At 39.9% G+C, this 15,836-nt stretch overlaps 2 protein-coding genes across 3 annotated transcripts; one reads left to right on the top strand and one right to left on the bottom strand.

Moving 5' to 3' along the window:
* Positions 1-294: 294 nt before the first annotated feature.
* On the bottom strand, positions 295-7,245 carry wtap (WT1 associated protein). Of its 2 annotated transcripts, none has more exons than XM_056405449.1 (8): positions 7,059-7,245; positions 6,445-6,482; positions 6,262-6,317; positions 6,117-6,175; positions 5,803-5,930; positions 4,273-4,451; positions 1,662-1,816; positions 295-1,516 (listed from the first exon to the last, which is right to left on the bottom strand). In XM_056405449.1, exons 2-8 carry the CDS (start codon positions 6,472-6,474, stop codon positions 864-866), a joined length of 1,260 nt encoding a protein of 419 aa, XP_056261424.1. In that variant the 5' UTR covers positions 6,475-6,482; positions 7,059-7,245; the 3' UTR covers positions 295-863. The 2 variants fall into 2 exon arrangements, with proteins under 2 accessions (XP_056261424.1, XP_056261425.1); XM_056405450.1 differs by lacking the exon at positions 7,059-7,245 and adding an exon at positions 6,715-6,936.
* Positions 7,246-8,444: 1,199 nt separating this feature from the next.
* sod2 (superoxide dismutase 2, mitochondrial) lies at positions 8,445-11,316 on the top strand. Its single transcript, XM_056363538.1, has 5 exons — positions 8,445-8,577; positions 9,216-9,421; positions 9,517-9,633; positions 10,397-10,576; positions 10,695-11,316. Exons 1-5 carry the CDS (start codon positions 8,543-8,545, stop codon positions 10,838-10,840), a joined length of 684 nt encoding a protein of 227 aa, XP_056219513.1. The 5' UTR covers positions 8,445-8,542; the 3' UTR covers positions 10,841-11,316.
* Positions 11,317-15,836: the final 4,520 nt, after the last annotated feature.

The raw sequence follows: 15,836 nt of genomic DNA, 5'->3' as shown, positions 1-15,836 counted from the left end.
CTGTTCTTTTATACCTCTCTGGTCTTTAACACTTAATTTTTGTCCAAAAATGAACTTTTACTAACATGTCACCCAAATTACATTAATATGAAATTTGTGTTAATGATTTCCCATTAGACATCTACATTGTGGGTCACACAAGACAAAAAAAAAAAGAAATTAATTTAGCTGTTTTTCAGACTGATCATTCCTTTTACATATGTATGCTTCAGCTAAGGTGACTGATTATATGTTTATGTAAACAAATTTTTCATACTAATTTACTGATAGCTAGTAATAATGGGTTTCACTCTATAGTATTAAAAATCTTTATTGGTATTTGGTCAGTACATGAAAAGGACTGAAGTCAGAATAATATGAACATCGCATATAAACTACTCACAATTCAACAGAATCTTTTGAACAAAATTTTTTTGTCAATGAAAAATTAAAATTGTATTTAACAAAAAAACAAAAAAAACAAACAAACACAGGCCAACATCTAAAAATGACCTTGAATATTGCGAAGCTAGTGTAATTCAGTGATTTTACTGACTTTTGACGATGAGTTACAACACCAGATGCCTGATTTCAGTGTCAAGAGCTCAAACAAGCATAGACGTGCTCAAATAAACAGCAGAATGAAACGTACTAGTTTTAAATCATACATCCACGCAATTCAAATCTAACATTAACCCTTTCCTGTTATATCCCCATTTAGCAACACAAATGTGACAGAGGCATCACGATAGGCAAAGGGGAGAAGGGTGAAAACAAAACGTCTTGGACAGCAGCGCTGTGTTACAGACTATGCAATTGTTGCCTTGTTTGTATATTGTATAAAAAAAAAAAAAAAGGGAAAAGACAGTACACGTCAAGGTACATTACAAAACTGCACCGTCGCTCGTGCTGGAGTCCAGGCCATTCTGAGCATGCCGTGACCCTGCAGTCCTGGTGCCCTTGGTCACCACGGCAGCCTTATCCTCATGGGGGTCGGTGGTGGAGTCTGTGTCATTCGAGTGCTGAGTCAGTGATGTCTCGCTACCTGTCGGAGAGTCCACACTCTCGTACCCTGCACTCAGCTGGCTCCCGAAACCCACAGGTCCTCCAACTCTCCCAGCAGCAGTCTGACTCCCTGATGCCTCCTCTGAGTGGTTGGACAGTTTGGTCTCAGCTTCACCAGGGCTGGAGACCATGGGGGACATGGGAAAGTCTTCCTCGGTGCTGCTGACCTCCCGGTAGAGGCTGGGTGTAGTGGTCTCGCTCCTCTGGGATGAGTTGCCATTGCTTGGTCCATTGGAGACCCTCCCGTAGTCTTTTCCCATTGGTTCAGAGGGTGCACTGGCCTGCTCGGGCTGGGTGGACGGTTCAGCTGATGAGCTGGAAGCAGTGGGTGAAGTCCTGCTGGGTCCAGCCAAAGCCCCCTGAGTGTGAGTCAGCTGCTGTCGCGTCTCTTTCAGCTGCTGCTGCAGGACGAGGATGGTGCTCTGCATCCCCTCTACCTCCTCGTCTAGCTGGATGATAAAGTCATTCAACTCTGGGAGGTGACGGAGATCAGGAACACACACAGAAGAAAGTCAAAAATCAAACAGTAGCATGTTAAAAATTTTACATGACAAGCAGTCACTTTGTAAAGTGAAAGTGGGCAGGCTGTGAGGTGTGAATGCCGCTCATGTTCTCACCGTCTTGACTGCTTTTGAGCTCCTCACTGTACTTCTTCTGCAGGGCCAACTCAGCCTCCAGCTGGGCGATGCGTCCCTGGGACAGCTGCCTGCCCAACTCCTGGTTTTCCTGAATCAGCATTCGACACTTGGCCATCAGTTTCTTCCCCGTTTGGCTGTAAGGGAAACAAGTCTCACATCACACAGTGAACCAAGAGACAAACAACAGGCAAAGAGATGCCGTTGATCCGTTCCAACTGTCTGACCCACTTCCCAGTTTGCCAAGGGTCAACAGAAACTCTTCAACCAGGCCATCCCTATGCGACACTAGTCACAACACAATTTTCATTTTGTCTATTAGACTCCAATGCAAAATAAAATGATCAGCAACCAACTGAGACAGATCTGTACAAATAAATTTAAAATTATTTTCTTGCAAAAGTCCAAACTGACTTTTCAGACTATATTAAAAATTGGATTATAAATTAATACTCAACATGTAAAGTCCTCACTGAGGCTACAAACCCAAACAAGCAAGCTAGACCCACATTTCTATGGAACTAAAGCACCCAATGTTGCACTGTAACTTGTTCACCATGTTGCATATTGAAGAAAAGTGAGCACTTCAAAAAATAACAGTAGCAATTCTGTCGCTACCAAAGTCTCAAATTCAAATGAACTCGCCACATTACTGATTGTGAGGAACAAGCAGAATAGAAAATGTAACAGAGCAGAGTAATATCAGAATGACACACTACAAGAAACCTATAATTTAAATATCAACACTACTATGTGTAGCAAGAAAGGAAATGTGCACTGCAGAACCAGGCACTGGTTTTGTGTAGTCATCACTTTAAATACACAAGAGCAGGCGTTTCAACAGTTGAATCAAATTACTGAGGGAGCTGCTTTCTCAACTTTACAACAGGTCAAAAAATCCTGACACCTGTTCATTTTACATTAGCAATTATTGTGAATATGCTTTGAAGAAGCCCTAATCAAGATGCTGAATTTGCACACGAATGAGACATACAAATTATTTCGAACCATAGTTAACTTCAAGCTAGAAATGCCTATGAAAGTCATCTGGCCAAAGCACACTGAAATATTAACAATAATGGCAAATAATTCAGCAGCTGTACCATCTGAAAGCAGAAGTCATTAAACTGGTGATAATTATTTCAAACTAGCTCAGAAAACTGACCAAAAACCATATATGTTAATTTAAAAAGTTTCAATTATGCACTGCATATTTTTAGTTCTTTGTATGTACTACTTTTCTTCTAAATTAGTAGTTAGCAAAACCCTTCATTTATCTAAGATGCTGGGGAGAAATGTATTTTTAACTGTCAATAGGCTGTATGTACACTACCAGCTCAATTCTCACTGCCTCAAGTGTGAGTGACCAGAGTATAAAATTGTTTTTAAAAACAGGAAAATACAACACAGTGCGCTCTTATTGTGAAAATAGTGGCTAAAGATCTGTGCCAAAGTGGTGAGAAAGAAAAGTCTAACCTGCTATAGGTGTAAATGGCTGAGGGAGAGATATTGAGGTCAATCACAAAAATACACAGAAATACAATAAATACATTCTCATCAACTCATAACATGACTTGTTAGACATTTGCATTCACAACTTGAAACAGGACTCAGATCACCTACAGCAGTGTGTTTCAATATGTATCCAAAGAATTAAGCATTAAGCTTAACTCATGATTAAAGTGCAAATTTTATACAAATGTAAACAATCAAGCCAATTGTGCTTCTTGGTTCATGCACACACACTGCAGTAAGTGTTTGTTTCAGAGAAACAAGAGAAAGAAATGAAATGCCAATAAAAAGAAACAAGTCACAAAATAAAAACATGTAAATACACTCTACCGTGAGCGGGCCCATGTTCAAAGACACAGGCGACTGGACTCTCATGCCTGAACCATAGTCCCTTGTGGACCGAGGATCTGGCTCCACCACAGTCTTAACATCATTTCTAGTGGCTCTTTCCCCCCGACGTCTTACTTTTAAATCCTAGAACTTTCCTCATGTTACTGCAATGTGTCTAGACTGTCCAAAAAGTCTTTACGTTTCTCAGGCAGACTAGCAGGTATGTGTGTGGTGTAATCCAGTTAAATGTCTTTATAAACCAAGTATGGGAATTGTCTTTAAAATGTTCAATTGCTGTTTTAGGCTAGGGATGCTCCCTGCCTGACTCAACCTCCACCATAACCCCCCCTATTTTATGTGTGAACTGTCTGGTTTGAGCTGAGGGGGTGAGGAGGGCATATCCGTGTCGGGAAGTGAGTGACCACCTCTTCAGGAACAGTCCGGACTCCTTCAGGCCCTTGGACGGTGAGGGGATACGAGGGGAGAGAGCTGAAACACAAGTGTCACCTGACCATACTGTCTTTTCACGTTAGGTTATGTGATATGTAGCTGGCACAGTGCAAGAGTACAAAAACAGTTTTGTTTTGCAGTGACTGGCTTTCTGTAAAGTCTGAGTCTCGTGGTGAGTACAGCATGTGTCAGCCTTCCCCCCCACCATTGTTCCTGCATGCCTGCAGTGAGAGTGAGGGTGGGGGGCGTGAGGAAGTCTTGACTTTTTTTTGAGGGGGGGAGTTATTTTGATTGTCTTTACCTATCAGGTGTAAATTTCCAGGCACTCAGTTCATTTTGGGCCTGCTCCAGTTTGTCTTTAGTCTGTTCCAGTTCAGCCTTCATTTTGAGGAAAAACAAGTTGATGGCTGGGTCCACCATGGATGACCGCAGTTGGGCCGCACTCGGCTGTTGGACTTGCTTGAGGTACTGGATCTGGGTCTGCAGGACAAAACAAACAGGTGTTAGTGACTTGTTAAGTGTAGCACATTTCTACTAATGAAGAACTTTTGATTGTTATGAAAACTAATCCTTTAGCTTGACCTGTGTCCAGTTGATGGAGCAATATTAACCTTTTTCTCCAAAATCAGGTTAAGCAAAATATTCTGGTTCAAAAATCCAGCTATATTTTAAAAGGTATTAGGTGGCTTTTCAATACCATGATCAACCAGTTTTGAACGGTACCTGGATTTAAATTCAGATAATTTCAAATAGAATACTTTGGTGAATAATTTGTCAGAACTATAACAAGCACTCTTATATTTAATCAAAAAGTATTAAATTCTGTAATGAGAGGTATTATTAGACATGAGCTTTTTTCTTGGACACACCCAGAAAAGAATTTTCATTCAAGGAAGATCTGCAAGCAACAACAAACAATAACTCACCTGTCAAAGTCATAGTTATGCAGACCTCAAATTCCCACAGAACTGATTTGAATACATTTACGTAGGAGGCAAAAGGTACAACTGATATGCCTCAAAACACAACAGCCAGTTCAGCATTTCGGCAATTCAGTGGAAGATGGTCTATGACCCTTTACAGATCAGTGGTTAAAAGAAAAGTGACTGCTTGGTTCCAAGGTTAAAACCTTTCCGACCTTGATCTGGCAGTGCAGCTCACCTCAGCTGCCCTATAAGAATGGCATGCACTGCCATAAAGCCACAGGGTGATCCACTGAGCTGTCAATCTGATAAAAGCAAAGGGTGCCCTCCTTGGCACATGAATGAATATAAGGTAGAGTACAGTGCTGGAATTATGTCAATTAAAAGATCAATTGTCTGTCAGGAAAGTAGAGAAAAATATGACTGCCATTTTACGTTAATTAATGAACGAAACGCTACTGATGAGCTGTTGTTTAGGACACAGGATACTTTTCTACGTTTTTTGTCAAGATGGCATGTTTAACAATTCGGCCATTTGTGATTTGCAATTGTCAGCACTAGCATTAAACCCACACTCAATGTATCAAAAAATAAAAATAGAATAGAATCTGATTAATCAATAATTAAAGTAACAGTTGGATGCAGCCCCAGGGTGGCTGGACTTCACTTAGGACTAAACAAAAACAGCCAAGTGTCATACATTATAACTAATTCATAGAAGGTTAGTGAGGATAGAGCATAAGTAACTACAGAGAACATAGCAGTTCAGTCATACTCCAGGAGGTGTTAGAAGTGCTGAACATATACTTAAAGGACTCCATCAAGTGCTCTCCTTCTGAGACTGATAAAAACTGGATTCCCCAAAATCATATTCAAAACATTAAGAAATCAAAGGAGTAGATACATACTGTGCACTCTTGCATCTCCTGCTCCTTGGTGGCAAGTCGCATGACCAAGATGTTCTCCCTGCGTGCAGACTCCTGCTGCTGCTGCTTTAGCTTTTCCTCTGACTCCTTCAGCCCTGTTACATCATTGGCTAAGACAGTGAAGAGGGGCAGAAAGGCAAATGTATCAACAAAGAATCCCCTTTCATTAACAGCCAGATTTAGTGATATAGTGTGCAAAGTCTATTGATTATTTGCTGTCAAAGATGCTGGCAAGAATAGAGAAATAATGTTTATGTTTTATTAGCTTACACTTATGTAATAGCAGATGTACTTACAACATAGCTCTGCATATTTGGCCTCCAGGACCTGGACATATGCTTCATGCTGTTTCCATCTAAGAGGGGCAGAAGATGTGTAAACGTTAACTGCTCCAATATTCCCAAAATATAATTACTCTCCAGTTGCAGAGCCGTTATCTACCTTGTACACAACTCCTCTCTGGTCAGGGTCTTCATGTCAGATTCACTGAGGCGAACCTATGAAAAAGAAAACCAAGGACTCATTAGATGAAGAAGCCCATCCATTAACTAAGCTCTTGTGCAAACACTAAAGAGGCTCGTGACACACAACAAATAAAATGCTTAAGCAAGAAAAGACACTCACCTTCTTGGGTAGAGGCTCCTCGTTGGTCATTGTGAAGTCTAGAAATAAATATGACAGAAAATCATCATTAATCACAGCTTGATGTCGTGTGTTAAAGCGACTGCATCTTCTTTAGCTATAACGCGTTGGCTGTTTGTCCACACGCAGTGAAATATGACCTGTATGACAACTTTACTAAATTGCTACTAAAGCGGTAGTTTCCCGCTTATAAATGAAGATGTGTGACAACCAAGTTAACTACCTGGCCGACCATATAAAAGTTAACATTACCAGGTTAATAAGAGCTGTCGATCCTAATTTGCTAGCTGCTTTGGCAGGCAGCAGCGATGGATAGCAAGGAACAGAAAATAAGCTAACCAAGGTTAACCCTCGGCTGCTAACAACATTTAGCATCCGCTGGCAAAATAAACAGAGGCTAGGAAACTAAGGTGATAGAATAATAATATTTTCTTTATGTTCACTCTGGCAGCACGCAATTCTTGGCTCTGTTTTCGGCTCCTTGTTATCACAAAATGGCGGTGAAGGAAATGACTCCCTCCCTTGCGCTCCTTTTCCTGAAACTAGCGGGCTCTTGGCAGCAGATAACAGGCCTTCGGCCGTCATAAAACACTTACCAGGCCCGTTTCTGTTGATGTTTCTGGAACCCCTCGGCTTCAGTGTTTTTTTGTAAGACGCAAAGTTACAACTACGTTCAGAAATTTGCTGTAAATTTATATGTAGTTTGCTCGCTTCGGCGTAATCACCATCATCTTCCTCACCCTCGGCAGGACAGAATGGCTCTGGCCGCGCTGCTGCTACTGCAGAGTACGACCAGAGAGGAGGGAGAATAAACAGAGCTCTCACTCCGCGGCGATTTCCAAATCCTAAAACGTGGTTGAGACATGCAAGAGATATCATGGCAAGTACTTTACTTTTTACTACATGTATTTGACAACTTTAGTTACTAGTTATTTTAAGATTCAAATTTTACATAAACACAGGAGTTAAAAAAAAATACAACACACTTTTAATAATCAAGATGTATAGTAGTGGTAGTAGTAGTAGTAGTAGTAGCTGTACAGTTGTGATCCCCTTTCAAAAAAAAAAAAAAAAAGCAGTGTCTCCTTGTCGTGTTTCAGTTTCCCGAGTTGTTTTAAGTTCCACCATAAATTGTAAATATATGCTGGTTTCCTTAATTTCCTATCATAATAAACTGATATCTTTCGATTTTTAACCGTGGACTGGATGAAACACGCAATATAAAGCTGCCACTTATGGCTCTGGGTAAATATAATGGACATTTTGACAATTTTTTGTGACACTTTATAAACCAAATGATAAATCAAGAAAACAATTTGATCTGCAGATAAATCCGTAATGATAATCACTGGTTGCTCCCTAAGTGTAGTTTATTTTGGTAGTTGGGAAATTGTAAACACTTTGTTCACTGAAAAACTGAAAATGTTATCACAAATATTGAGGTCTCATTGTCTTAAGTCTCGCGTGATTCATTTGCCTCAACATAGACGATCTCTGGCATTACCGCCGATGTGGTAGAAGATATGTTCACGTGATTCTTTACAGTTAGTTTTGATAATTATGCTAAATTATGTAGCCTACATGTACAAATGTGTTTACACTTATTTTTATTATATATTATATATGATTACGTACTGTTTACCTCAGACTAATGCCATATGCTTCAAACAGGAAGTAGCATATAATTTAAATTAATGTACTGAAGCACATTATTTCTATAAGACAATATGCTTCGTTCATATGATCTAATACACTTTTATTAAGGCTACAGAAAACCAACCAGAAGGGTGTGTTAAAGAATGTTTATAGAAGAGGGATGGGTGAAATGCATATTCTAATATGCTGGAATGTATTTCAATATATCTCGATGTTTTAATCGCACATTCAATTATATATTTCTATCAATATTTCTGAGAGGAGTCGTGGCTTCAGTTGTCGCAGCAACGTGCATCTAACTCCTGCACACTCTCGTAAACACCCCCATTTGACGATAATGGTACGGTCGACTGAGCCGTCAAGTTGAAGCTGCTCAGTTCAAGGGCAGTTAGCATTTAGTCTACCCTGTCCTGTGAGCACTATCATGAACATGCTTTGCAGAGTTGGTCAAATACGCAGGTAAAACTCACATCAACTTACCAATTAGTGCCATTACTCTGTTCACAATGCACGGTGGATGAGGGCAGCTGACCCTTGCTAGCAGCGGTTGTTCATGAACTTCAGACAGTTTATTCAGAGCTAACAGTTAGCTAGCAAGGATGCTAACTTAGTTTAGCAACTCAGCTAGGTTAGCCTGTGGCGCACCTAATGTAAGATTTTATTTAATTATCGCATGGTAATGCATTCACGGGCTTCTGTGAGGTTGTGAATAGAATGTTGTGATATTTGGACACACCTGTTCATACATAGCTAACTCGGTGCTACAAGCTCATTCAATATCTGACCAACAAACGCCACTATAGGTCGATTCAGAAACAGCATGAGGCATGTAGGTCACTTCGCGACAGTTGCTTAAGCTCAAACAAACAGTTAACTGATAGCCCCTTTCTGTGCTAGGCTAGCTTGGGCTAATATTGTGTAATTTGAATGACACAAGCATCACTGATAGCCAAGTTAATTTAGAAATCAAAAGTTAGGAATTTTATCTGATTAGACATAGATGAAAGCCAGCGTTTCCTGCGTGTTGGCTTCTTCAAACCTGTTTAAAGCCTTTGTGGTAATGGTATGTATGGCAAGTTTCCCCTGGTCTGTTTCAGGTGTGCAGCCAGCTTCAGCCAAACTATAAACCAGGTAGCTGCAGCGAGGCAGAAGCACACGCTGCCTGACCTGACCTACGACTATGGTGCCCTGGAGCCCCACATCAATGCAGAGATAATGCAGCTGCACCATAGCAAGCATCATGCCACATATGTTAACAACCTCAACATTACAGAGGAGAAATATCAGGAGGCACTGGCAAAGGGTACAAACGCAAAGCCGTATGAAATAATCAGCATATTTCTTCTGTAAGATCTGATGTCTTCTTATTCACTTGGATGTTATTTGTCTTCTATTTAGGAGATGTGACCGCACAGGTTGTCCTCCAACCTGCTCTGAAATTTAATGGAGGAGGCCATATTAACCACACCATCTTCTGGACAAACCTCTCTCCAAATGGTGGAGGCGAGCCACAGGGTAAGGCAGAAACGTATATAAAATGTGAACAGCTTGTCGTCTTTCAATTTTCCTACATTGGTTTGTTGTGCATGTTGTAGCACCATACAGCTTTTAACTTGTTGCTTTTGGGTTTCCAACGGCCACATAGGGTGTATGGTTAAAACTCAAAGCCCTTACTAAGCCACCACTCTAAAACATAGCTTTTTCCGAGTGAACAGACTCAGACAACCTCAAAAGTGTACAACATCCTCAGCACAAAATAGAAGCAAGCCAAAGTAAATGAGTGGCTTGTTAAGCACACAGTAAGCTACAGTTAAGTATGATTTAGAGAGAATTTTGCATACAAAACCATAATTAAAATGAGATTTGATATGGGACAGACTTTCATAATGTGACCTGAAACATGAGTCCTGTGTTTGTCACATCAACCTGATAACACCAAAAGCTGGTGATATCTCAGCATTGTGTTACACTCAGGTTGTTTTATTTAGTCATTCTGCCCCCTAGTGGTTAAAAATGCTGCATTAACAGATTATCTGGGAACTTCATTTAACATGCATAGTATTATCTGGCCAATCTAAAAATACATTTTCCTTATTGCAGAAACATTAAGAAGGATGGTTTTCAGTTTGTAAAGACTGACAGGGAAGCTCTCTTCCACATAATGTAGAAAATATAAACAACTTCATGTAAAGTAAATTTACTGAAAAAGCTTTCTGATTTAGTTTCTTCCTTTTTTAATTTCTAGCATGATAGCATGTGTCTGTTTCACCTCTTGTAGGGGAGCTAATGGAGGCCATCAAGCGGGACTTTGGCTCCTTCCAGAAAATGAAAGAGAAGATGTCTGCTGCTACTGTAGCAGTGCAGGGCTCAGGCTGGGGCTGGCTGGGCTATGACAAGCAGAGTGGAAGGCTTCACATCGCTGCTTGCGCTAACCAGGATCCTCTGCAGGGGACAACAGGTCAGTGAAAAACTTTTTTTTTTTCTCCCTACGTGCATTCATATTTCCCCTCTCACTGTTAAATGCCACAGATGAAATAGAGTTGTCTGAGAAATGTCTTCTCTTTTCTGACCCTCAGGCCTCATCCCTCTCCTTGGCATTGATGTATGGGAGCATGCCTACTACCTTCAGTACAAAAATGTGCGGCCGGACTATGTTAAGGCTATATGGAATGTAATCAGCTGGGAGAACGTGTCGGAGCGTCTCCAGACCGCCAAAAAGTAGAATCTAGCCCTCAAACATCCCCAACAACACCTCATCTTACCCTGGACCTGGATCGAATAGTAGTTGCAAATAATTCTTAGTTTTAAATTGCATGAAGTATCAGTTGTGATGTCTTTTGAATTCACACATCCAGGTGGTCAGTTGCATTAAACTTGATTAAACTAACAGTGAAATACTTTCTGTATTGGTGCATATTATATTGAGTTGAAACAACTTTAAAAAAAAAAAAAAAATTATTTGCAAGTGCTTTAATCTCAGGTCTGCTCTCACCACTCACTTCAAAGCGCACAAAAAAGGTCACCTTTCACATTAAGGCTGGCTTTTGTTAATCACACCCAAATATCGGCTGCCATACTAGTTGTCAGATAACCAGAGTGTATATTCAGTGAGTTGTCATTGTCACAATATAATCAGACAATGTTGCAGTCCATGTTTTTGATGTATTATAATAAAATTAAAGTATTTCAGTTGTACAAGCTTGAGTCTTCATTTTTCACTTCCTGTATGCAGTGGGTATTCCAAGATCCAAAGATACTCTTTTAAAGTTATTGTTAAAAAGGTTCATTAGAGAGGGGTGTCAAGTGGCGCAGTGGGTTGAGCAGGCACCCCATATGTTGATGCTACAGTCCTCACTGCAGTTGGCCCCGGTTCAAATCCTGCAACGGACGGCCCTTTACTGCATGTCATTCCCCCTCTCTCTGCCTCCCTGTTTCCTGTCTCTCTCTACTGTGCTATCATAAAGCCCCCCAAAAAAAGGTTTGTCAGAGAATATGAAAATATGCAGTGATTATAGTTGCAACAGAGACCAGACTGTTCTGTTAAACGACAATAAAAGGCATTTAAGTGTTTTAACAAATCATGGAATTACAAAAAAAGGCAAGTTCAACACAGTTTTTTACCAAATTTGGTGAGGCATTTAAGTTAATTGAATTTAAGAAACAAGGCTACTTCAAAGATTTCTCCGTGGCAGTAATTCTCAGCTTTCATCTCCTATGGCACTGCATGATTGCTATCAACAAGTTTTTAAAAGATATTTTCTCTTCTAAACCACAGCCAAGTTGGCTTTGGTCCAATCAAAAGATTCAGGTCTTAGCAGAAAAACTGTGCTTGCTGAGAAACACTGGCCTCGCTGATAAAGTCGGTTCTAGTTAACAAGACATGCAAACGCATGTATTTGGAAGACATTAAATACTATCTATGACATATACAGTGTAGTCAGCACTGTAACCTACACTTAAAATAGATAAAGAATATAGTAGAGTGAATTGTATGATCTGTGCTGTGTTTTTTTTTTTTTTTTTTTTTTTTACAGAATTACCAAAAGAGGGCAGTGTTTTCCAAGCTTTACCTCTGGAGATGCCTCTTGGGTCATTGAGTTGTATGTGCCCATTTTTCCCAATTTTTGTGCCCAAAAATCACTATCAAATGCATTAAAATACCAAATGTATGGGAATTATACAGTCGTGGAATTAGGTCAGACATGGACATAGAAAAGTCTGAGTTAATTAACTTCTTCATGCATACAATTCACAAGATATTAGAGGGCTTGAGCAGTACTCTGTGTGATTAGTTTGTATGTTAAATAAGCAAGATACCTTCAAATGAATATCTAGGACAAGTTAACTGTCTTTACACAAATGGCTTCCAGTTCTTCCATCTCATTTCATCCAAGTAGCTCCTCACTTCCTGTCAGTGATTAGGGCTTATTAGTTTGCCAGTGGGAATGTCACATTCCAGAGAGCTCTCCCTTTTTGTTGAGGTGGTGTCATGATGTAGAGTTGAACTGGTTTTCAGTGGACACTGTGAGTTCAAGCACATGGTTACCAGACTCCAGTCTTGAGATTGGAACCAACTCCCTTTTGATTGTATTGAAATAGCCTATGTATTATTTTTGATGGGATTGGCTAATAAAAATTCAAACATGTCATTTAAAAAAAATTAGATTTAAATGCTGCTACATGGATAATGGTTATTAAATCTGACCTACAGGCCTTTTGGGACTTGTCATATATATCAAAACTTCTGATGTGGCAGAAATGCTGTGGGAACACAAAGTAATGACAGCTGACTTCAGATCGGCTTTTGGAAAGAACGACAAAGAATTGGTTCAAATTTATCAGAGCCATAAATACAAGCGCACAAACTTAAAGTAGTTTAATTTGGGAGACAATGCCAGCCTTTAGAAACAGAAGTCACCCCATTTATGAGATGATGGTTTGTCTAAATGTGGCCAACTTTTGCTGTGTAAAAGTTTGGGTGTGCCAAAAATTATTTCCCTCTTCCACAACTCATAAAAAAAGATGGAACTGACTCAGGATAGAGTTTCTTTAACCTCTGGAAGGAGAACGAGGAAAATATTGGGGAGAAAAAAAAACTGAGTTAAACTCCTCTGAAATCTGTCTTTCTCCCTTCTCTCTGTTTCACTGTAGCGCTAGTTTCTAAACACTGCAACTACACCCTCTTTTCATGCAAAAATCTGAAAGGTCCATTTGCACACCAACACACACACACACACACACACACACACACATACACACACATTCAACTTTGTGGTTTATCCCGTTGTCAGTCTCCATCAGGCTTCTAAGGAATGTCCATCCAATGATATTAGGGAGACATGCAGATATCCTAGATGATGTTTTAATACGTTGATAAGTTTCAGATATAACTCTAAAACTTTCATTTTTTTGTTTTGTTTGGATTTCTTCAAACGCACTCACACATCAATACACACACTTCATAGGAAATACAAGCTCTGCTGTTGGTGCGGTTTCTCAGTGGGTGCACGCAAGCATGCAATGAGACTCACAATGAGACCATGTGGCTTTGTTTCACATCCTTATTTTCATTGTCAGGGCACAAGCGGTGGAAGTGCATGCCCATCCTATAGTGTATTCTTTACTGAGTCGAATTATGGTCTGCATTGCCACACACACAGACTTTTTGCTTGCATAACACTGTTCATGTTGTCCCACATTTCAGAGATAACTGTAGGGTGGTCGAGAGAGAGAGAGAGAAACATAGAAACCCTAAAAGAGGTCATATTACTTATTCTGACTTGTTGCCATTTTCTTTGCCTTTTTAGCTTTTTGTTGGGTTTTTGAACACTGAAACCGTGTAGAGTACTGACAGACTGATGTGTAGATGGTTGGATGGATTTAAAAGTGGAGTACCTCTCCATCAGTGACTCCACAACCAGGGGCACCCCTGGGGGTACTTGGAAAGATTGTATAGCTTGCTAATTTGAAAGAACATTATACAATTTAATAAAATTTAAAAAAAAAAAAGAAGCCTATATCGACATATTGAATCCAATCGTAACACCTGATTGCTACATGTTGTGATAAATAGTGCATGAAAGTAATGCATGAACATTTCAAGTAATTAGGAAAATGAAATGAATAAACAGTTGAAATAACTGCTAGTTAGCTAAATCTGATGGATAAATGTTATAGATACCTAAAAGTAATATTTTATGGCTGAAACAGAGAAAAACAGTTTAGATTGGTGAAAGTAAATGGAGCGGTTAATGGATAAATGGCTAGTTATATAAAAGTAGTGTTTGAAACGGCTAAAGGTAAAACTGAACTAGTTAGCAAAGGTAGTGGTTGAAATAGTTAGCTGAAACAAAAAGTTAGAGATAAATGATTGAAATAGTGTTCCAAACGAAATGGATGACTGGGTCTATTGCTGAAATGGTGATAAAGCTAATAGTGGATAAATGGTTGAAATACTGCAGGCTAACCAAATTTAGGCTAATGGATTAATGGTTGAACCATTTAGCTTATGACACTCATAGTGTTACTGGTATGATTCAGATTTGACCTAACTGACCTGAATATTGATCATTCATTTGAATGAAAAAGTAACATTTTGAATAGTGTTAAATAACATCCAGTTTCATTTCAGTTCAAATGATCAGATATGGACCTGAGCTCCACTCCTCTATAGCATTCACACCTGTAGTGAAAGATCAATACTTGTCATTTACCTCCGAGCAATATATCCAAGATATCCAAACTATGCAGAGTTGTTACATGACTCCTTCCTGGATGGAGGTCATCATCTTCAATCTCTCCTCTCCCTACTCATCCCTTGCAGCTTTGTCATCACTTTTCTAGGCTCCACTATCCTCCGCCCTGCAAAGCTGTCCCACATTGTTCCCTGATGTGAATTGCCTGTGCTGTTTGCCCCACACAAGCAGTCATTGTCCCATTTGGACTGGAAAGCCATTAGAAATAGTGAAGTGTCAACATTAAAGGTAAAAGTTTCCAGCATTCGCCGTCCGTTGTTCCTGGCAGAGAGGGTGACGGAGTTAAATTCAGGGCACCCGTTTGGGTCTGAGCCCAAGTCTGAGTACGTTGGCGAGAGGCAGCTCTCTGAGTAGGCAATGAGAGCCAGGAACCAGACATTTCAGTGGGTCTGAGGCAGCAGGGTTTTGTGGGAAGCTTTGATACCTCAGGCTGAAAGGGTGATTGATTCATCATGGCTGCTGAAAAGACCAGGCAGAAAGAAAAGCATCCTCAAGAGCTTGAATAAAAGTATAGGTGCATATAGTATGTTTCATCAACTCTGTATGACTTGTTCTCTTCTTCCTGTTTCATCTGAGCATTAACATTTCAACACCTGAAAACCTCTCTCAGAGAAAGTCTGTGCTTTAAAGAAAAGAGAGGAGAAGATTGTTTTAGCAAGAGGGCGTGACTGTGTCTGGTTAATTCTTCTCAGTTATGTAACAGTCACTTGCATCAGTCAGTCTAAAGGCTTGTGGACATTGTTTAGGCAGCAGAGTGCGATAAATCACCACTGGCCTGGGGTCATTTGGGTTTGTGTGGGATTGATCCAAGCTTGACAAATCCACATGGAGATCACTGACTTTTCTTTAAAAAAAAAAAAAGAAACTCTCTCCACACTGCCAAATGTAACTCATACATGGATACGAACTGAAGAACTAAAGAGCCGAGCTGAATAATAATTGCATCGGTTTATGGACAATTTT

The sequence above is a fragment of the Seriola aureovittata genome, chromosome 19 (genome assembly GCF_021018895.1).
Source record: "Seriola aureovittata isolate HTS-2021-v1 ecotype China chromosome 19, ASM2101889v1, whole genome shotgun sequence".
In the NCBI taxonomy this organism is placed as follows: domain Eukaryota; kingdom Metazoa; phylum Chordata; class Actinopteri; order Carangiformes; family Carangidae; genus Seriola; species Seriola aureovittata.
The sequence above is the reverse complement of the archived record's forward strand: the minus strand, read 5'-3'. Positions and strand labels throughout refer to the sequence as shown.

Coding starts and splice junctions, on each gene's coding strand:
- wtap (XM_056405449.1), bottom strand. CDS start 6,474: ATGACCAACGAGGAGCCTCTACCCAAGAAG. Junction 6,176..6,261: donor AGAGAGGAGTTGTGTACAAG/GTAGATAACGGC, acceptor TGCCCCTCTTAG/ATGGAAACAGCATGAAGCAT. Junction 1,817..4,272: donor TGGAAATTTACACCTGATAG/GTAAAGACAATC, acceptor TTTCCCTTACAG/CCAAACGGGGAAGAAACTGA.
- sod2 (XM_056363538.1), top strand. CDS start 8,543: ATGAACATGCTTTGCAGAGTTGGTCAAATACGCAG. Junction 9,422..9,516: donor TCAGGAGGCACTGGCAAAGG/GTACAAACGCAA, acceptor TCTTCTATTTAG/GAGATGTGACCGCACAGGTT. Junction 9,634..10,396: donor TGGTGGAGGCGAGCCACAGG/GTAAGGCAGAAA, acceptor CACCTCTTGTAG/GGGAGCTAATGGAGGCCATC.